The sequence below is a fragment of the Saccostrea cucullata genome, unplaced genomic scaffold (assembly GCF_032062105.1).
Source record: "Saccostrea cucullata isolate Sc308-1 unplaced genomic scaffold, CSIRO_AGI_Scuc_v1 ctg532, whole genome shotgun sequence".
In the NCBI taxonomy this organism is placed as follows: domain Eukaryota; kingdom Metazoa; phylum Mollusca; class Bivalvia; order Ostreida; family Ostreidae; genus Saccostrea; species Saccostrea cuccullata.
The window spans coordinates 267,015-290,478 of record NW_026936742.1 but is presented as its reverse complement, the minus strand read 5'-3'; the positions used below and the strand labels follow the sequence as shown (position 1 = coordinate 290,478).

The following is a 23,464-nucleotide window of genomic DNA, read 5'->3' as shown; positions in this document are numbered from 1 at the left end:
TTTTTTCTTGTGAAAATCCTATGGTGACACTGAGTGAATATTAATCATTCTGATCTCTTCCTTCATGTTTTTTCAACCTGATTTACATGTGACTACATTTTGTAATTAGTGCATGCATAAAACAGACGGAAGCTAAAGTGTGTGATTTTAAATTAATGGCTGTGGTTTGATCCTGTACAATGACTCTCCATAAAGACCATTGTCAGAACTTTCTGCAATAATAACCCAATCTTAAAAATCTGCAGTTGTGGGTTCATCTGAAGCAGTATTTCCTACAGGCTGGAGTTTCTACTAGTGTTCTGCTTACACTCACTGTACAGAAGGAAGTAGCTAGGATACACAACATTTTTAACTTGATGAGATCCCAATCTATTTAGTCTTATAGAAGGCAGTCAATTTGTCATCCTCTTACTAAAGATCCTGTGAGATTTTATCCCACAACACAGTGTCTCTCTTCATTAATATTATCAGATCTGGATGTGCAGAGCTGGGTCTTTGTTTGTTTAGGTCTAATATGGCTCTATATGTAAAACCTTTACCTCTAGTTTTAACTTGAAGCATGACATAAAGTGTATTATAATTTCAAATTCAGCTGCATTTGTTTGACATTTGAACATCAGATTTCACTCAGCAGGACTATGTACTAGGTTCCAAAGTTCTAGGGTACAGTGAGACCAAACTGGTCTCTAAATTGAGGCCTAATCCAGTACAGAGTGATGTAAAATGGATTGGAGGAGACATATTTTATCCACCTTAGAGACCTATAATTTAGAGACAGATTGAGTTATGGTGTTTTATATGACATCACAGATTTACCCAATTACAGTTTGAATAGATTTTAATTTTTTTTTAGCTCTACTGGTCAGAGACCAGAAGAGCTTATGCGAATAATGCGTTAGGCAGGTCCGTCTGTCCGTCTGTCTGTTTGTCTGTCTGTAAACAATTTTTCAAAATGCTACTCCTCCTACAGTTTTGATCTGATTTCAATATAACTTGGCATATAAGTAGACTACACTAAGATACATTATTCTGTGTATCGGTTTTTGATTTCGACGAACGGTGTTGGCGTTGTTACTAAAAATAGAAATTTCTGTGAAATTCTTTCAAAATGCTACTCCTCCTACAGTTTTGGTCTGACTTCAATATAACTTGGCACACAAGTAGACTACACTAAGATACATAATTCTGTGTATTGGTTTTTGATTTCAACGAACGGTGTTGGCATTGTTACTAAAAATAGAAATTTCTGTGAAATTCTTTCAAAATGCTACTCCTCCTACAAATTTAGTCTGATTTCAATATAACTTGGCACACAAGTAGACTACACTAAGATACATAATTCTGTGTATCGGTTTTTGATTTCGACGAACGGTGTTGGCGTTGTTACCAAAAATAGAAATTTCTGTGAAATTCTTTCAAAATGCTACTCTTCCTACATTTTTGATCTGACTTCAATATAACTTGGCACACAAGTAGACTACACTAAGATACATAATTCTGTGTATTGGTTTTTGATTTCAACGAACGGTGTTGGCGTTGTTACTAAAAATAGAAATTTCTGTGAAATTCTTTCAAAATGCTACTCCTCCTACATTTTTGATCTGACTTCAATATAACTTTGCAAACAAGTAGACTACACTAAGATACATAATTCTGTATATTGGTTTTTGATTTCGACGAACGATGTTGGCGTTGTTACTAAAAATAGAAATTTCTGTGAAATTCTTTCAAAATGCTACTCCTCCTACAGTTTTGGTCTGACTTCAATATAACTTGGCACACAAGTAGACTACACTAAGATACATAATATTCTGTGTATCGGTTTTTGATTTCAACGAACGGTGTTGGCATTGTTACTAAAAATAGAAATTTCTGTGAAATTCTTTCAAAATGCTACTCCTCCTACAAATTTAGTCTGATTTCAATATAACTTGGCACACAAGTAGATTACACTAAGATACATAATTCTGTATATCGGTTTAAATTGATTTCGACGAACGGTGTTGGCGTTGTTACCAAAAATAAAAATTTCTGTGAAATTCTTTCAAAATGCTATTCCTCCTACAGTTTTGGTATGATTTCAATATAACTTGGCACTCAAGTAGACTACACTAAGGTACATAATTCTTTATATCCGTTTTTGACTTCAATAAACATTATTACCTTGGTTAATAAAGATAGCAATTTCTGTTACACTCAAATTTGCTACTTCAAATACAGTTTTAGTCTGATTATAATATAATGTGGCTTGCAAGTAGACTACACTCTCTTCATAAAGAGACTTATTCAAGGATCATTATTCTCTTTTTTGCCTGTGTAAATTTTCAATTCCCAACTGCTTAAGTACTTTCCTCTTCCTTTGCTATAAGTACAAACCAGTAGAGCTTCAGTCTCGACAGAGACTTCTGGTTATCCAAATATGCATAAATTTAAAATCTGTGGGAGATTTAGGCATCTTATAATTTTCCTGGGGGTGTTGTTATGTTTCAGTAGAATGAACAACTACTGGTGGCTGTCACTATGATATCCTTACTTTATATTGCTCTCACAGGCATCTGGTGTTACTTATTCGTCTCTTTATAAAAAAAAAAGTATGGTAGTGTATTTTATCATGTTAATAGAAAATAACAAAATATATCTTATTCCTGCTTTCAACTGAAGGCAAATTTTGTAGACAAATTATTACAAAGGCCATCAGTTGAAGGAAAAAGATGCTGATGTAAATGCATTGAAAGGTGAAACCATAGATTAATTTGATAAAAATATTTAAAGGACTTCAAATACTGGTAGCCTAAATCAGATTTTGATAAAGACAACAAATTCATATTTTAATATGTGTCTTTCCATTTCTCTGGAAACATTTCATTTGACTTCAGCCAACAGAATAAATAATTTGACATTTTAGTAAAAGTGACAATATATTGTATATGCAGATGTGTGACTTTGATCTTTAATTCTACTTAGTACACTTCTGGTTCATGTGATAGATAATTAGCAAAACATTTCACACCAGACATGTACGTATATTTACATTCCATTTTACACTTGGCTAGCCAAATGGAATCAAGACAACTCGCCCCCAATTAGGACAACTCGCCCCCACTCAAGACAAGTCACCCCCACTATTTATTTTCTTATTAAATGCAAGGAAAAAAACCCAAATGATATTCAAAAATGTTTATTTTATATGCAAAATTAAATTATAATCAATACTTACCGTTGTAATAGCTAGGTTATTTATTTTTTCATAATGCATTGACGTCTAATCTTTGTTAAAACACTGTGTATGCATCAAAGATTTATCATAAAACCTATGCCTTCTTAAATTTTATTGAATGACGAAATAACGTAAACCGACGGCGTTAGGAAACTGATGATAATAATAATTACTTAATTTTAAATGAAAACATCAGACAGAAAATTTAATGACATACCCAAGCTTACAACTAATTTTGATACTTCAAAGTGATAACTAATTTAAATTAGTACATGCAAGCTCCGAAATAACGATGTATTTGGTTTTTTAAAATTGGCATGTCGTTTCCAAGCTCCGAAGCAGTTTCAACATGATGGAGAATTTTAGCATGCAAGCTCTGAGAATTACATTTATTTAGGTTTTGTAATGAAAGTTTAAAATAAATATGTAAATTTAGCGAAGATATAAATAAAAAGTGCCAGTGGCGACAATAACGATAGTGTTTAAATATTAAATATTTCTGTTCTTTTTTTCAACACAATGAGAAAATTTATTTTCAGAAGTTTGTTTTAACTTTCTAGAAACAATTTGAATTAAAATATCTAAATAATATAGGTTTTTTTTTTGCTTGTTTCTTAAACTGGGGGCGAGTTGTCTTGAATGGGGGCGAGTTGTCCTAAATTGGGGGCGAGTTGTCCTGAGTAGGGGGTGAGTTGTCTTGGGGGCGACCTGTCTTGGGGGCGAGTTGTCCACCATTCAGCCAAATGCATATTCAAACTGTGAAAATGGCCAGCCCGACAGCTCTTAATGTTTTTTTAATAAGATGGTTAGGTAGAATAATTGACTAGAGTCTAATCAGTCTATAACTTGGCAAGGTTTGCTCTGACTTTGAAGTGCAATTAGAACATGTGAGTCAGTTCTGAGAAATGTCAGGTTTTCAGGCCTGATGCCCCCTCCTGAGAGTCATCCCTCATCAGAGCTGTTCCTATTTTGTAATTAAGAGAGGGCCAGGTTGGATCCTCTTTTATTGTGTCAGCAGATCTGTCTTAATCTGATGTTTAATGATCCTTGGGTATTGTTGATCAATTAAAGGCCATACCATTCCTAGTAATGATACAGGGATTCCTAGTAATACACTAACACACGCAAAAAGGAGCACATATCATTGTTTTAAATTGTTGTAGTGTTTAATATCATTGTATTAGATGTTACTATAAATAACAGAGTTAAACTGGATATAATGCCAAGATAATATTTAAAAACTTAACCAGAACCAGATTACTTGTATTGAATAGAGAGTTATGGTGGCCGGTAGTGTTGTTACGATAGTCGCCGACTATCGAAAAATCGTCGTTTAAAGGCCCAGATCGGCTACAATCGATTGTAAATATTATCATCGATAGATCGCTATATTTTTCATGCCGTATTTTTTAAGCCGATCAGGTTTAACTTTTATATTCACCAAAGGGACGTCACTCTAATCGGCGGTAAACAAAATGGCGAACGTGCATGGTGAAGAGGTTGACGCCTTATTATATCAGTATCCTGGTGCAACACGATCTAAAGTTTAAAATATTTTGGCTTTCTGTAAAAGGGCGATGGACCTCCATGCAAAAATAATATACAGATGGACACGGTTATTTGTAAATTGTGTAAAATGTCGTATGCCAATAAAGATAAGTTGAAGTTCGCGGTCAAATGTCATGGAATTCTACTCGTGCTGAATTAATAAATTTAACCTTTATAATAGTTCAAATTATCGATTATATAATCGATTGTGTTCTTCCGATTCAATTTGATAATCGATAGTAAAATATGTCCGATTTTACAACACTAGTGGCCGGGATATATATTTCATCTACTCACTCTTTATAATTGTCATCTGGACCTAGGTTACCCTGTACAGTAAAACTCTTTAGTATAAACACGGATATAGCGAATTCATGGATATAGCGAAGTTATCTTGGACCCCCATCAGCTACACAAAATTTAATGAATTCCTTTTACGGATACAGCGAATTATGGATATAGCAAAGTAATTTTCCAGGTCCCAGTGACTTCGTTATAATCAAGTTTTACTGTACTTTAGTTAATGTAACAATGTAAAAATTAAGTTACATAATAGGAATGGATTTAGTTGTACCACTGCTTCATAATACGTGCTTAAAATAAATGCACTCTTATATAGAATGAATTTTTACTTCCAGTTCTTACAAATTGACATGTTTTATAAGCTTGTTGGGTAAAACAGATTATAGTTAAAGTGATTGAATTTCTTCATCTTTTGCACTTTGTTGTAAGCATGTTATAGTGTTCAGGGTTTAGTGGATTTTTTGTCAGCTGACATCCTCTTTCTTGCAACTACAGTTCGCTAGGTACTTTTCCATCTACTTTCTTTTATCATTCCCTTTTTTGTTTGAGTTTATTTTTCAACATTTAAGTTTTTTTTCTTCATGGTGCTGATAAAGCTACTTGGGCTACATAAAAATGTCTTGCTTTCTTGTTTCTGAACTTAGCAACCTCAAAAATTCATTTTGTTATCTAGAGAGGGGGCTCAAAAGTATAAAGAATATACTTGATAGAAAAGCAAAGTTACTCTTAGTAACCTATTTATAAGGGCCAGTGTTGCTGATGGCTTCCATGGCATCTCAAAGATACAAACTTAATGCCTAAATGATAATAAGATTTTAAGTCGCTCGAAGTATGAGATACTTTCACTAGAACATTCAATTTGAAAGTTGACTTTTACGTACAGATATTGATATATTGTAAATGACAGCGACATTATTACAATTTAGGTCAACTTAGCTTGTTGGTATACAACCTTCACATTTAATTGATATCAACATCGATTTACAACCTTATTTATAGTCAGCATTTCATTTATTCTTTTGTCCCTGTGATGACCTTGTTAACATATATCACTGGGTTTTATTTTGGCTCACATTTTTCAATCCAACTTTTTCATTGTTTTTTTAACTACACTTGACTATGGAGTGTTCCATCTTCTTGATCAATACATAGAGCTTAGTCAACAGGGGTTACTTACTCCTCCGAGGCACATGATCCCACCTCTAGAATTTCTGAGAGTCCATGTTGTATGTCTTCTTCACAAAATTGAATTGCTTGTAGATTTTTCTTAGATCAATCACTGTTCATTATATTCACCTTTTTCATTTTTATTTACAACCTCAGTTCAAATATTATTTGATTTGATTACTTTATAAGTATTTTCTGTCATAGGATCATTTTCATCTTTCTTTTTTTAATATTTCAGGAACAAATGCAAGAGGTCCTGGATGCCATGTTTGAGAAAAAGGTAAGTAAATATGTGTAACAGCAACTGTTGAAGAGGGTTAAGTGCCTTTCTGGCTTTAAAAATATTAGGTTTGTTAAATCATGACCAAGGGGTTGGGTGGAGCTACAACATATGATCAATTTTAAAACATGGGAATATATCGGAAGAAGAATCTACTGATGATGTGCAAGAAGGGCCTTAGTTACACAGGTCAGCATTGTGGCCCATGGGCTTCATATTTTTTGAATGGAATGGCTGAGAGGAAAACAATTATTTTAAGTGTAAATAACTTGATTGATTAATGTTGTACTAGATCAATGTTTTGTGAAATGTCAGAAATTGATGGTGGAAAATCTTTTAATGATGTGATGACAGAGTTATCTGATGCTATCAAGCAGTTCAGTGTGTGTTTTTTAAAAACTATGGCTGGAGGATATGGGAGCTAGCTTTAGTGCCTACTTAAAACATGGCTACCACCACCCCCTGCTTGAATCAGTCTGTGATTATCCATCATTTAGAGGCATTACACCGATGATTAGGCATAGTTTTTGCCACTTTTTCCTCTGTTATCTGAAAGCTGTGGACAGAACCAAAATCAATAGGCATAGGTCTTTTGAAGCTCATTAAGTTGGAGTGCCATGGAAGAAAAAGATTTCGTTCAATCACTATGCTAGTGTTATCATAATACTAGATGATTCTTGATGATAAGCCCTTTGTTTAATGGTTCATTATTCTCGGGTGTTTATCTACATGTAGTTATTAATGTCTGTAAATTTTCTATATTTCTCGGGATCAAAACAGTATTAATATCAACTCATGTAGGACAGTAATGATGAGAAAATATTTTAAATGTCTTTTTCACTTCCACAGCTTTTAATGGCCTTAATATAGATTTTGACCCCTTGTACTGGGCTTAAGGTGAAAATTTCATATATTAGGAATTGATTGTAAAAAGAAAAAATATTTGTATCAGTTGTTAGAATTTATAAAACTTCTGCCTTCTTGTAATTTTATAGATCTCTAGTTCCCAACTAACCCACTCCCCCACTGGCCATGAAATTGAGGGGTGAAGAAACCCTTATTTTATGCATTTATTTCAAACTTTAGCCAGTACACTCTCTGATTAATTAGCAGATACACGATGTAGAGGCTATATCAAAAGAAAAATGAGAAAGGAAAACTCCATAGAAGGTGACAAAGAAAAAGGAAAGCAAATGCTAAAAGCATTAAAGTCTTCTGTGCATACCTCTGCTCTGTTTGACTTTGCTCCATGACCTTTAGTCATTTTAGGATTAATCCTGTTGTTTTTATGCCCCACCATGAATATGGCCGGGGCATATAGAGTTTGTCATGACCCTGTTCTGTCCTTGCATCCTATCCTACCATCATCACTTTGCATTTAGCTCAGATCAAAGCTCAGTCTTAAAAAGCTATAGACATTTAGACATGATATTTTTTATCAAACTCCATGCTCTGAAACATATTGATTGTTACTAAGGTATTCAAGATATTCTGAATATGAAACTAATCATACACTAACACAAATTTTTATGTTGCATTTGTATTGTACCTTCGGCAGCATATTTCTAATTTTAGTAGCAGTTTAAACATATTTTAAATATATTACAGAAATTTAAGGTTAATTGTGTTTCATACTAGATAGTCATTTCTTGTAAATAGAGTTCAGAATTGGTTGCTACATTGTAAAAGTGTGTGAGTCAAGTCTTTATTATTTATGATTTTCCTGGTTGGCCTGTAGACCAGATGGATGGATTTTTGAGTCCTTTGTTGTGATGTGAATGTAATGAAGATAAATGGTCAAATTCACCTGGTTGAATGAGGGTCATACCATTTACACCTGTCCAACTATACAAACAGAACAACCATCCTCTGTAGGCCTGAATTTAAGGGATTGTCTCCAAGTAGGATAAATCAACATGATGAAAATATCACAGCTATAGGAATTTTTTTAAGAGCAATTTTTTTTTTTAAAAATATACATTTTAGCAAATTTTAAAATGTAAGGACAAGAATTGTGTAGACTCGGTTTAGGAAATTATTGCTGATCTGTCAGACTGGAGCATGTGATTTCTAACATGGATTGCTCAGAGAAGAGATATAAATTTTTTTATCAAAGATTTTTAGGAGATTACTTGCTTAGTTCAAACCTTGATGAATATCCTCCAAAGTGAGAAAACATACCAGTTATGTTCAATAATCCAAACCTAAATCCCTGAGCACCCAAGATTTATGATCTTTGTGTGAAATGCAGTGGGTGGAAAAAGAAAATTTTATTTATTACAGAACAAGATTTTTACTTGTTGTAACATGATCTTTGGTTTTTACTCCTAAATTGTTCTTTATGGAAATGTTAATTTGATTATCAATAGATAAGTGTTAATTTATTGATGTTGTGAACCTTTCATTTAGTAACCTGTCTAATTAATCTAGGTTTTTTTTTGAACCTCTGCTTTAGGTTTCAGATGTGTAATAAACAAAATTGAAAATTTCTTACAATCATTTAGTCAGCACATTGGTTTCATTATGCAATTATAAAATTTACAATTGGGGGTAAGGAGTAAGGTTAGAAATACTGTGAAACCTGTTTATTCTGACATGCATTAGGAGATGAATTTCATGTTGGAATAGGCAGGGTGTCAGATTGCACAGTGTGTAAAACATGGAAAATACTGTAGATCACTTAATTTTCGCGACACCTTATTTTCGCGAGATAGTCATTGATAATTGATTAGCGACACAAAATTTTCACGAATTGTGGTTACTGCTCTATTTGATCTTAAGGAATACTATTATACGCGAGAATTAAATTTTCGCGAGCACATTGTCTCGCGTAATTACGCGAAAATAAAGTTCACGCGAATAAAAAGTGATTTACAGTAGTAAAATTAGGGAATAACTATCTTCTAATTTGGTATTTGTGACCGTTAATGCTGATTTAACGGTCGCAAACTGAGTTTTACCGGCAACGCATAAGCGGAGCCGGTAAAACGGATGTTTGCGACCGTTGAATCAGCATTAACGGTCGCAAATACCAAATTAGAAGATTAGTTATTCCCATTCTAATGCAATCCATGCATTTTGTTTGTTGTTTACATCTTATTTTGTTGAATTTTGTTACATGAAATACGTCATGGAGCATTGTGTTTTTGCGTCGCTCTATTATGACGTCACAATGAAAAAGCTTTCACACTCGTTAATGCTTGTTTTACTGCTTCAAACATCAGTGCATTAGCCAATCAAAACGTGTTTTACAAAACAATTGCATTAGAATGGGAAAGAAATTTATCATCAGAATAGCACAGGTGTTGGATTGGACTGTTTTCACCTTGATTTAATTCTTGAAATATTGACATCAATTTTTTTTCTTTGATTGTTAGGTTGTGGATGGAGACCATGTCATTGATCAGGGCGATGATGGAGACAATTTCTACGTCATAGAGAGGTGAGTGCAAACAAACATCACAGAGAGATGTGGAGACCACTTCATGTCATAGAGAGGTCAGTCTCTAGTAAAGTAAAGGACGTGGAGACTGCTTCATGTCATAGAGAGGTCAGTCCCAAGTAAAGTAATGGACGTAGAGACTGCTTCATGTCATAGAGAGGTCAGTCCCAAGTAAAGTAATGGACATGGAGACTGCTTCATGTCATAGAGAGGTCAGTCCCAAGTAAAGTAATGGACGTGGAGACTACTTCATGTCAGAGAGAGGTCAGTCCAAGTAAAGTAATGGACATGGAGACTGCTTCATGTCATAGAGAGGTCAGTCCAAGTAAAGTAATGGATGTAGAGACTGCTTCATGTCATAGAGAGGTCAGTCCCAAGTAAAGTAATGGACATGGAGACTGCTTCATGTCATAGAGAGGTCAGTCCCAAGTAAAGTAATGGATGTAGAGACTGCTTCATGTCATAGAGAGGTCAGTCCCAAGTAAAGTAATGGACATGGAGACTGCTTCATGTCATAGAGAGGTCAGTCCAAGTAAAGTAATGGATGTAGAGACTGCTTCATGTCATAGAGAGGTCAGTCCCAAGTAAAGTAATGGACATGGAGACTGCTTCATGTCATAGAGAGGTCAGTCCCAAGTAAAGTAATGGACGTGGAGACTACTTCATGTCATAGAGAGGTCAGTCCAAGTAAAGTAATGGACATGGAGACTGCTTCATGTCATAGAGAGGTCAGTCCCAAGTAAAGTAATGGATGTAGAGACTGCTTCATGTCATAGAGAGGTCAGTCCCAAGTAAAGTAATGGACATGGAGACTGCTTCATGTCATAGAGAGGTCAGTCCAAGTAAAGTAATGGATGTAGAGACTGCTTCATGTCATAGAGAGGTCAGTCCCAAGTAAAGTAATGGACATGGAGACTGCTTCATGTCATAGAGAGGTCAGTCCCAAGTAAAGTAATAGATGTAGAGACTGCTTCATGTCATAGAGAGGTCAGTTCCAAGTAAAGTAATGGACGTAGAGACTGCTTCATGTCATATAGAGATCAGTCCCAAGTAAAGTAATGGACATGGAGACTGCTTCATGTCATAGAGAGGTCAGTCCCAAGTAAAGTAATGGACGTAGAGACTGCTTCATGTCATAGAGAGATCAGTCCCAAGTAAAGTAATGGACATGGAGACTGCTTCATGTCATAGAGAGGTCAGTCCCAAGTAAAGTAATGGATGTAGAGACTGCTTCATGTCATAGAGAGGTCAGTTCAAAGTAAAGTAATGGACATGGAGACTGCTTCATGTCATAGAGAGATCAGTCCCAAGTAAAGTAATGGACGTGGAGACTACTTCATGTCATAGAGAGGTCAGTCCCAAGTAAAGTAATGGACATGGAGACTGCTTCATGTCATACAGAGGTCAGTCCCAAGTAAAGTAATGGACATGGAGACTGCTTCATGTCATAGAGAGGTCAGTCCCAAGTAAAGTAATGGACATGGAGACTGCTTCATGTCATACAGAGGTCAGTCCCAAGTAAAGTAATGGACATGGAGACTGCTTCATGTCATACAGAGGTCAGTCTAAGTAAAGTAATGGACATGGAGACTGCTTCATGTCATAGAGAGGTCAGTCCCAACAAACATAAAGAACGTGGAGACTCATCCATATAGTGCTTAGGGCTGAGGTTGATTCAGAACTAAATTTTTACAGTGCAAACCGATGATGTTTACATAAGACTTAAACTTTTATGGTTTCTTTCACTGTTTGAATAGGAAAAAAAAGAAATTTATGATAAGCATTTAGATATCAATGTATAATTCAGAAATTCTCTGAAAAAAATTAATGAGATGGATAATAGTATTACATGGAATATTTCATTTTGCATCAAATTATGATGAATGTGTTGATGGGAAATATAAACAGGGTAAAGCTCTTAAGTTACGCAGATATTCATGCAAATTATGTTTCTGAATGGCCCATAAAATGCTGATTAAAACTTTAGATCAAGCTATAAAACTTGGTTGGTAACAGTACGAGATTTCTGTATCCTGTCCCCTCCAAAGTAAGAAGCTTATTCCAGGTGAATTTTCATTGAGGTTATTCACATAAGTACTTTACATTGTAACGGGGGAAAAAATATATACATTTTCAAAATAAGGTCTTTAAACATAAAGAGGATTTAGATAAGTCAGGCATTTAGAATGATTCTTATTTGCATAATATTTGTTTGGGAAAAGGTAGAGATCAACCATATAAATTAGCTAACCTTTGAGATGGTAAACTTGACTGACACTAGAATTAATTTGTAAAGGTTATTTCTCTCTTAACAGAAATCAAGGTGGCTATTAGACAGCTAGATAGACATTTAGATTGAATAGTTTCTTTGTAGAGTTTTTGTTAATCATTCGGCATAATTTTGTCATATTTCTACATCTTCTCCAAGTACAATACCCTAAGAACTGCATCTGTACATGTGAAGCTAATTTTACAATATATATCAGCATGTACTATAGACTGAAGATTGATTTCTGGCTCTGAGGGAAGGGGTTGGTCAGGTTACAAAAGGAGTTCTGTTTTAAATATTGTAATATTTAATAACCTTTATGTCAAAATATACAGGAACTCAAAAATGGTCAAATTACTGTTCAATGTAGAATCAACTCTCTATTTCTCTTTCTCTCTCTCTCAAGTGAGTAAGAGCTGGTCACTGGGATATTGACACTATCTTGGAAAGAAAATTTATATTTATTAAAAAGACATATGCTGCATTTGCTTGAGCTGTTGAGACTACCAAATAATAAGTGGCCAACTAGAATTGTTTTGCATAGAATTTCACAGATTGTCTGATTGTATCTTGTTTGAACATGTGTGCCCTAGCTCCAATGATTTATAATACAGATCTCTTCACCCTTGCAAAGGTATATCTGTAGCGCAATATCAATACATGTTCCGTGGATTTATTTTATTCCATGGGGTTTGTTACGTCTTGATTGCTGAAATTTACAGCTTTATTTAGACATAATTGTCTCATCATGAAAGATATTAAGACTATATATCAAGATTTCCTGACATGCAAAGGAAAGTACAAAATCAATAGATAATTGATCTATTATGAAATGTGATATTGTAATTATACAAGTCTCTATTTTTTTATTATTATATATTGATCCTAAAATTTTCATCATTGGCATACCTAAATTGAAGGCATGAAGTTTTCATGATGTTTATTTTACATAGAATATATGTTATCAATTAACATGTATTTTCAATTGTGAATTAAATGATTGAATGCATTTCTTTAACAAGTTTATGAAATTTCTAAGTAAGTTGATATATATGCACTTGATAGAGGTCAATACGCTATATCATCCATGTATTAATTTGAATAGGGGAATATTGATATAGAATACATTTACATAGAACTTTGAAACGTAGAAACTTTAAAAATGTGAAAATCTACAAGACACAGTGAATAATTCATACTCTGAATAATCATTTACATTACTTAATTTGTAAAGAATTCATTGTCCAAAAAAGAGAACAAATTTTGATTTTGATTTTTTTTTTTTACAGTGGACTCTTTGATATCATTGTAAATGGAAAAACTGTTGGAAAGTATGAAAATAAAGGAAGCTTTGGGGAGCTGGCACTGATGTATAATCAACCAAGGGCAGCAACTATTGTAGCAACAACAGAGGGCAGACTATGGGCCATGGTAAGATTTTACCCCACTGGCCCCTCTTATGGTTAGGTCAGATACATGAGGACTGTTTATAAATCATTATAAATTAGTGTGCATGATGTAGCAGGTATTTCTCATTGTTCATTGTTCTCATTCATGTATATCTTTACACTACAATAAAAGTGCTGTGTTACATGTGGGGAAAATATACACTTGTTATGCATCAATCTAAAAACCACTTAAAATTCCCTGTTGATATAGTTAAAAGAAGTAGTTTGAGCTATCAAGTCATTATTACTACAAAATTCATGTCTTGAAATTTTTAACCATGAGTAATTTTTATCACTCTAAAATGTTTGCTTATAAAAGGACATACGCAACATACATGTACTGTACTCTACAATGTATTTTTACCACTGATAAAATTTCAAGATATTCATATTCTTAATTCATAATCTCAGATATGCTGAGACAAAAAAATTAGCATAAATTACTACAAATTTTGTACAGATATTAAGTGTTAAAAACCATTTTTTTTTTTGTTAAAGAAAAATGAACAAAAATATAGTTTAATTTGAATCAGATATTTTCTAAAGATATAATCCAGAGGAGCTAAATAACATACAAGATATTATAAAATCACACAAAGGTCCTTCAATTATTTGAACTCTAAAATTATACAGAGAATAAAAACTTCTAGATTTAAACTTCATTGCATAGCCTTTATTATTCCTCTATCAGTTCATTTACCAACTTTTGAGGTATACATGTATGATTCTTTTTCTTAATAATAAAATTTCTTACAAATATTGTAAGTAATTCAGATATATTGTAACTTTGAAAATGATTAATGTGCCACGTTTTATGCTCAGGAAATGGACATTTCTGTTAAAATTGTGATTTATTGCTAGAGTAATGCATTGTCCTGTGAAATAATACATTTGAATTCTCAAAATAAGCTTTGAAATTCTTGAATTATTTGTGTACTATGAATTCTTTGTTTACTCTTTAGGACAGAGAAACCTTTAGAAGAATTGTTCTAAAGAATGCCTACAACAAGAGGAAGATGTACGAGAACTTAATAGACAATGTTCCCATGTTAAAAACACTAGATGTAAGTGAGAACTTAATTTATAGACATTCTTATACCTTTAACAATTTGTGTCTATATACTAATCTTTACAAAAACAAGTTTAACAATTTTAATGATTTAATGAGAGGTCATAAAAAAATACCCAGATATTTGACCTCATAGTAAGATGTTGGACCTGTCAACGCGATGTTGGACCGCTTATGTCACACAATGGGTGGGGCTGAATCTCATTTGCATTTGTTGGTGTTCAACAAAGAGAGAATTGAGCGAGTTTACCTCAGGTTACATCACGGAAGACAATACAAGATAAATGCATGTTAAAGTTTGGTCCGACAAAAGCCATGCTGCCTTTGAACCAAGTCAATAAATGTATAATGTTTCTATGTTAAAAACAATAGATGAAAAAGTGGCAGGGGTTCAAAAATCCTCAAGTCCGACGTCCCGGACTAACAAATTCTGGATAAATGGACTAGGCATTTAAAAAAAAAAAGACAAAGTCCTGGGACTTGGCTATGTTTCTTGTTTATCTTTTTTTATAAGTTAAAAAAATGATCGTAAAGCTAAAAATAAAGCAAATTCTCAAATGTATTAAGTAAAAATGTGGGTTGGTGGGCGTTAAATTAAAAATACCCATAAAACATTACGAACGTTTCGAAAATACAATCCGTCTTTTTATTTTCCATTGCGGTTAGACTCTTGCTTTTACGCAATTCCTCATGTTTCCTCCTATTTGACAAACGGCAATGAGTTTGTTAAATTTCGGTTTTAGCTGTGACTTACAGCACATTCTAATTTCTATTTATTGTAACAGATGGTTTATTCAGTAGTGAGTATTTGTAAAAGTTATTGTAATGTACAAGTAATCTATCAGTCTGGTATTGTGTTGAAATACTCATGTATATGACAGTTTATGGAGGACAAATAAAACATATATTAATACCTATAGTCTTTATTCAGTCAATGCAACAAATGAAAATAAATTATAAGTTACATAAATTTAATGATGTATAGGTAAATATGGACTCTGAAATTTCTTCCTCGGACTTGCCTAAAATTTACTCCTCAAGTCCTGGACTTGACCATGACAAAAAAAAATTTTGAACCCCTGAAGTGGTAATGAACAACAACTAGCTAATGATTGAAAATAGGACAAGTGTAAATTTGGAAATAAATGGGTTAGGATTAAAAAAAAAAAAGACAGAGTTGATTCCAAGCATAAAAATTGTGACCGTGTTTTGATTATGATCAGTTTCTTTGAGAAGTTGCATAACTCAAATCTTTGAACAAAAGGCATTATTAACAGCTAGGCCTCTCAACCTCACCCATCACCCTTCTCAGGTTTTTGTGAGAAATCCTCTTTTTAATCTAATTTTTTGAAAACAGAAAAAAACCTGTTATTTATGCTGAACTTTAATAACTCCCATTTACCTTGACCTTTAAGGTTTTCTTTAATAAATTAATCAAAGATCACTTCCAGTTAATCTTTAATGAAAATAAAAAGGACACTTTTAATGTCAACAGATTTTGTTTTAAATTATGCCAAAAAAAGAGAGCAAAATCATTTATTTATATGTCATAAAGAAGGTGTTTATATTAAAAATGATTAATCATTAACTTTTCTGATTTCAGCCTTATGAAAAGATGAATGTGGCTGATGCCTTGGTCACCAAGACATTTGAGGACGGTGAAGTAATTATAAAACAGGTAAACATAAAGTATGTGGTATATAAGGTAATAAAAAACAGGTCAATATTGAGGTAATTATAAGAAGATTAATAGCCGTTTTATCTTGTGATAACTGTATATTGTGTGTGTCTCTCTTCCCTATGATTTTACAATGATTGGTAGACCTGTAACTGATCTTCCTTTCCTTTGACAGGGTGATGAAGCTGACTGTATGTACTTTATTGAGGACGGAGAAGTGCGAGTGACCGTGAAAAACCAGGTATGTACCTACAACATTTCTATACTTATATCTACCTGTTATCCCCTGTGTATATGTCTCTTATTGCTTGTACTCACTTCCTTCAATGTCACACACATTCTTGCCATCTACATATTACTTTTTCCTTTCACAGAAATTTTGAATTGTGGCATGAACAATTTTTTTTCTTGATGCAGTCTTTTAAATGTAGTGAATATTTGCTCGAATTCACTTTTTTAAAATGTTTTTTTTTTAATTGCAAACAATTCTAAGCATCACTTAAGCAATATAGAGACAAAGGCATTAAGTATAAGATCACCAGATATTACATTGATTTTTAAAAAACAATAGCACAATAAAAAAGTATATCCAGTAACTTTTTCAAAATGGTAAAGGATGAAATTAAGAAACCAAAGAATTGAACATTCTAAGATTAAAAAAAATACCTTAAATGTTAACCAGAGGCCTGTTCAACAGAGTGAGCGCTCGCCAAAATTCCTGTTACCTCTAATAGAAATGTTAGCGAGCCCTCGCAGTGTTGAACAGGCCTCTGAAGTGAGGAAAATGGGGGAGATTTATATGTCTCCAAGGAGACAGCATTGTGGTGTGTCAAGCTTCCATTTGGAAAAGCTGTGAATAGACAACACCATCTACAAATACATTGTGAACTGCTTTGTTTACCACTTACCCATTTCTAAAGTGATTTTTATTGGTATACATATCAGTTGGAGGAAATAAATCACAGTATTGTTTACTCAGTTGCCAAGGAGTGCAATTGATGTCATTAGACAGTTGAAACTTTAAACTATAAATGTGTATTTCTTCAGTGAAATTGTATTTTTCATGATTACCAGATATTAAAGGAGAATTGCAAGAAAATTTGAAATGATGAGTGAAAGAACTAAATAATACCAAACTGACACATTGCTGAGCATAATGTGTGTTAATTTGCACGATAAAATTATATTACAGTTTCACTATAATATAGAATATAAATGAAACAGGGGTTCTTTGATTATTATGTGACTCCTGATACTAGGGATGATATGAGTAGAGCATTTTGTGATATGTTTACACTGAAACTGTATCATGATACACAGGTATATGGTTCTTATACTACTTTTTAAAAATTCAAAGTCCAACAATATTTTTAAAGCGCGTTTTATTATTTTTTTTATTCAAAGTTCAGAGAAAAAACTAAGGTAAATTAGTGTGTTTTACATATTTATTGGTCCTATTTTGTCATGGGTGTCAGAAGAGGGGGTATAATGTTGCATATAATTCTAATAATCATGTCAGATAAATGTGTTTATGGCCTTGGAAAGGACACTGTTTGCCGTGTATTGACTATTGTTGAACATAACATCATTAAACTTGTTTTGAAAATGGAATGTCAATGTAAACTGAGGTAGTTGGGAAATGTTTCTATTCTTTGAATAACAATTTTAACCCAGAATATCAACTGATTATATTCTAAATGAGCAAGATTCAGGATTTGGTCAAGTATGTTGGGGTTAGCAGTATAAATAACTGTTTCTTTGATAAAGATGCCAGATTAATGTATGTACAAAATGTTGATATGTGACAATGACTGGTTGTTTCAGGATGAAAATGAAGAAGGGGTGAGAATATTGCAATGGACACAGATTCTGTTGTTTGCCTATAATCTCGATACTTGCTGTTGTGGCAGTCACGATGTTCCACTGTTGTGAACTAACCTTTCATTGTGACTGTCTGCTTCATTTCATATAATACACACAACCAAAACTTAGAAAAATAGTTTTATTTGTTTCTAGTAATAAATTTGCCTTATTTAAGGCATGTATCAAGAAAATAGTTATTATAAAACTTTTCCTATTTGTATGTCATTTTCGGGGTGGTAATATTGAATGCAAGTATCAGACTTTACATAAGAAATGCAATGATGTGGATCATTGATTTACAAAATGCCTTTATATCACACTTTCATAGGACAAGGGTTGTAAATTAATACAGATTGAAGCTTATATTATGCAAAGCTGGTTTGGTCGAACACAGGTTGATTTTAACTGTAGGAGTTTATATTGCACCATCATTAATAATTTGTGGTCATTAAGTATTTATTATGCAGATATGTGATAAACAATGAGGTGATGATTTTTACATATCATTTTTATTGTTCAAATTAAGAAAAAAATGGTGAATTATAAGTATTCATGAGAACATGCTTTCAAACATTTTTGTCAAAATATGGATGTTTTTAAAACTGTTTGTTGGTAGCAATGTTGTAGTGCACTTCACCTTGTCTGATACCTTTGAAAGGTTGTATCCTATTTTTGATAAAATAACTGCTTTACAAGGTATCTTGACTGCATTTGTTTAGATTAGTTCAGCACTCAAGCTTCCTAAGTCCTGCTCAAGCTTGACTTTTAAAAAGCTTGCTATGAAAATGGCAGGGACTGGAGCATATGTATGAATTCTTTTAACTTGTGGAACAAGTGCAGCAATATTATTGCTTAAACACATCTTTCCAGCTCTTTCCAGCATTGTGGTTGTGGTTAGAAGTAAATTTTTGTTTTTTGGTTGAAATTTTTCTATATTTGTTAAGTCCAGTAAGAGGACATTGAATAAATAATGTTAAGTTTTTGGCAGGTAAATACATTAGCTTAAATGTAATTTAATTTTTTTTTTAACAGAGAGACCCAGAGAGTAAAGAAGTGGAAGTCAAACGATACACAAAGGGAGGCTACTTTGGAGGTACTCAGATTAGTTATACAAACTCAGAACTGTTTTGCATTTACCTAAAGAACTAACAACAATAGTGCCTGTGTTAGAGGGTAACAATTGAAATTAAGGGTACTTACCACAAACAAAAAATGGATGCGCGGGTTGATATATATTTTTTGACTGATTTTGATTTGCAATGACATAAATAATAAATCCCTGAACTATAAAGAAATCGTAGGTTTTCCTTGGTGCTTAAATTTGAGATTTTATTTTGCCTTCTATATAATTCCATACAAAATTTTGCACAATTTTTTAACTTTATGACAAAATCTTATAAAATTCTCCCACTGTACTTGGTAAACATTATTCAGGTTGTCAATTTAAATGTAAATCGATGAGAAATAATGCTGATTTGTGAAAAAAGTTTGTTTGTGTTATTTATCCTTAACTCTCCAAGGAAAACCATTGTCAACCCATGCACAGGGAATTTCAATAAGAAGGCTTTTAAGAAAAACACTGAACTTTTTATTGTTTGTTTGATACTCAGAGAATCCCTTTTCATAGAAAAATTTGTTATTTTAAACTTTGATGTCAAATTTATTTGGCCTCTATCAAGTGCACAACTGGTGGTTTGAGAATTCCACAGCAAACCATACATGCATAATTTACCCACAGTACATTATCAATTTATCATTGATTTACCCATTGTCAGATGTGTTGTTAATGCTGAGGGTAACAAACATTGTTAAATTCATGGACACTAATCAGACTTTAATAATTTTAATTGAACAAATGATAAAATACAATGTTTCTGTCGTTTTTCAGAGCTGGCCCTTGTTACACATAAACCAAGAGCTGCCACCGCGTATGCCGTGGGTAAAACTAAGTGTGCAGGTGAGATGACTCTCTCTAATAATTTGATCAGCTATTTGGGTAGAATGTAAAAAAAAAAACACCCGTCATCAATTTAAATTGCTGACTTTTGATTATCAGCAAATCTTTTACATTGCTATTTTGATAAAAAAAATATTTCTCTAAAGAAAGAAACACAAAGTCTGTAGTTAATTGATTCATATGAAGTGTGTTTCAGTTTGTTTTTGTTTTTTGGAGAGGTTTTATCTCTTATTGCAGTGCTAGATGTACAGGCATTTGAGCGTTTACTAGGTCCATGCATGGATATAATGAAAAGAAACATAGACGAATACGAGGAACAGCTAATTCAGGTATTTGGCGACAAGGCCAGCATTTCAGATCTCCGCTGAGTGTGCCCCTTTCATCATTACAGACCACTAACAGACAGACAGACAAACCAGTCTGTCAAGTCTCTCTAGTAAACTAACTGTGTGTGTGGTCCACTGTTCTCCACACGTTTCCAATAGTCATCTTTTTACTCATCATCAAAATATATATATATATATATTATTTTCAACCTCTCTACTTTATATTTATGTAATGTAGAATACCTATTTTTCTTAGATATTTAAGTAGTACATTTGTACTTCTGTGAATTTTTCTGGAGGATACTTTTCACTTGTTTTTGTGAATTCGTTAATTACCTCTGAAGTGCAAGTATAAGTCTAGTCATTTAATTCTTATCTTAAATCTTCAATTCTTGACAACAACAAAAATATTGATATTAAAGGGAAGAAATGTAAATATAGGACATTCTTGGTTTATCTCAATAATACACTTATATTGCTGATTAATGCGAGATATATTAAAATTTTCTACTTTCTGAAAAGTGAAGATCAGAAAAGTTCTCTAAACTTGATGAGAGTCATAACTGTATAAATTCATTCATTGCATTTCATTTTTTTCCGTATCAGGCTGCCATTTTTTGTGCTATGAAGTATTTAAAGTATTGAATGATTTATATATATATATATAAAAATTTATGGTAATTATATTTATGTTATTTTATGATTGGATAAATGTGTTGTACAAGAACAAACCAAACAGAAATGTATACATGTGTTTGTTGATGGTTGTATTCAATTTTTTTCTTGTTTATAAGTGGCATTCTAATTTGAAAAATTTTTTCGTGAACGTTTTAGAGAAGTGTCAGCTTACAATCAGAATTTTTGACCAATTAAATTATTTCTTCACCAAACAAATGAAAATTGATATGACTTATATTGGAATAGCGAACTCTTAAATCATGCTAATAAGCACAATTTTATTTGACTGATAAAAAAATGAAATTCAAGTATTATCATTTTTGTTTTTAAAGCAAGTATTAAAATAAAGACATTAAATTATCTTGAGATTGAAAAAATTTAAATATATTTGTCTTAGAAGTAGGGTTATCTTGCCAAAATGGAATACTCAAAGAGTTTGTTGATTCAGGTAAATGTTTATATGAAGATTTACAAAATTTTAATGGAGACGAATACTTATCCTTGATAGAACTATTAAGCTCTCAATTTTTTTCCCCATAGCTTTAACACTGTAATATATTTTTTTTTTTCAAAATAAGTAACTACCAAAACATGTAGCAAATATTTTTATGATATTTTCCTTGTAAATACATGTATATCTCTTGCATTGAAAGATAAAACAATTGGAATATCCAAGTTTCATTTGCTTTATATTCACAAATCTTGAAAAGCATCAGACTGACCAAATATTTTTTGTAAAACTTAGAATACAGAAGCTGAAACCTCCCTGTAGTCTTAAAATAAAAACATAAATTAGTAGAAGACATTTAGAAAAACAATACTGGTACAAAGCAAGTCATAACAATAGTCACATTCATAAGTTAACTCTTGAAAAGATCAACTTCACATTAACACATTCAAGTGCTTTACTATTGACTGATGGTTTCTTTATTTATCAACAAGTTTGAACGGTATTTCCTTGTAATTTATTTCATTGTGAAAAGCTTATGAGAACTGTCTGTATATATGTCTGTTTAATTTAATTGATATTTCAGACAAGGCAGATATCTATGATTGAATTTCAGTCTTGTTAAAAATTTTATTTTTTGTTTGTTTGTGTTTTAACATTTGATTGATTGTTTATTAGTTTATGAATAAAAAAAATATCTGTCACTGTATTCTTATAGTATATCTTGAACTCAGTTTTCATCATTGTGAAACTGCTGAAATAAAAAGTGACTTTATTATTTAGTACTCATATTTTAGTTCATCTAGTTCCTTTATAGTTGTCTCTATCTGAATTGGATTTATAACACAAACACTTGTTCTCTTGTAGATATCAAAGCAACATTTATAGGAATTTGGATTTCTCTTTTTCTGGGTAAAAGTCTTGTTTTTCTTCCTATCACTGCTTCACTTTGTTTGAGACCTAACATCTCGAGACAAGGTGGCCTAAGTTTCAGTGATTCTAATCTCACAGCACACATATCTCAGGAGCTCAACTCACCTTTTAGTTTGACCACCCAATCTAGAATTAACACATAACATTCAGAATAATGTGTAACATTTCTTTATTCCTCTGGTAAACTTAAATTGTAATTATAGTGTTTTTTTTGTAGCTACATTTGTTTCATTTTCAGTAATGTGCACAAAAATGCCACAAGATGCTGGCTAAATGTGAATCTGCTTAGCTTATATGGGGATAGAGAAGGGAAGGTTCTAGTATCTCACTGCTTTTTTGCCTGGTAAACATGGTCTTTGGCTTTTAATTATAGCATAATTGCAATGCAACAATGTCTAAAACGCTTGAAATTAAATGTTGCTCCTTGTTTAACTATGACTTGAAAATGTAATTTTGAGATATCTTGATTATCTTGTACAAGTAAAATGAGTACTGTGTGCCAGAAAAGAGCAGTGAGTGTTTCAGGATTGGTTATAGCTTAAGATTGATTGATTGATTGTATACCTATTGTTAATATAAGGGCTGCAATTACACCTCGGCCTTTGAGCAGACTGTGTGAAATATAGAAGAATAATAGTCACCTTCAAAAAATCAAATTTTGAAAGATATACCCTTATATTAGAAGAATAATACCTTCAAAAATTCTAATTTTGATTACTTATATTCATTTTAATGATTTGAAGTGTACCATAGAGCTTTGTTCGTCAGTTAAGTAGAGAACATAGTGATTAAAATGAATTTGAACTACCCTATATATATTGGATTCCCAAACTTCATA

At 32.6% G+C, this 23,464-nt stretch overlaps 1 protein-coding gene across 2 annotated transcripts in view; it reads left to right on the top strand.

The window, feature by feature from the left end:
* The window catches only part of LOC134246435 (cAMP-dependent protein kinase type II regulatory subunit-like), a 32,769-nt gene extending 10,291 nt beyond the window's left edge, over positions 1-22,478 (top strand). The window contains exons 5-14 of one of the 2 annotated variants that reach the window (XM_062728803.1): positions 6,474-6,515; positions 9,893-9,957; positions 13,516-13,657; positions 14,637-14,738; positions 16,347-16,421; positions 16,597-16,662; positions 18,246-18,263; positions 19,317-19,377; positions 20,173-20,241; positions 20,479-22,478. In XM_062728803.1, the coding sequence (XP_062584787.1) occupies positions 6,474-6,515; positions 9,893-9,957; positions 13,516-13,657; positions 14,637-14,738; positions 16,347-16,421; positions 16,597-16,662; positions 18,246-18,263; positions 19,317-19,377; positions 20,173-20,241; positions 20,479-20,609 (771 nt within the window). In that variant the 3' untranslated portion in view covers positions 20,610-22,478. The remainder of the gene's footprint in view (positions 1-6,473; positions 6,516-9,892; positions 9,958-13,515; positions 13,658-14,636; positions 14,739-16,346; positions 16,422-16,596; positions 16,663-18,245; positions 18,264-19,316; positions 19,378-20,172; positions 20,242-20,478) is intronic. The other variant, XM_062728804.1, reaches the window with a different exon arrangement.
* The last annotated feature ends 986 nt before the right edge of the window (positions 22,479-23,464 follow it).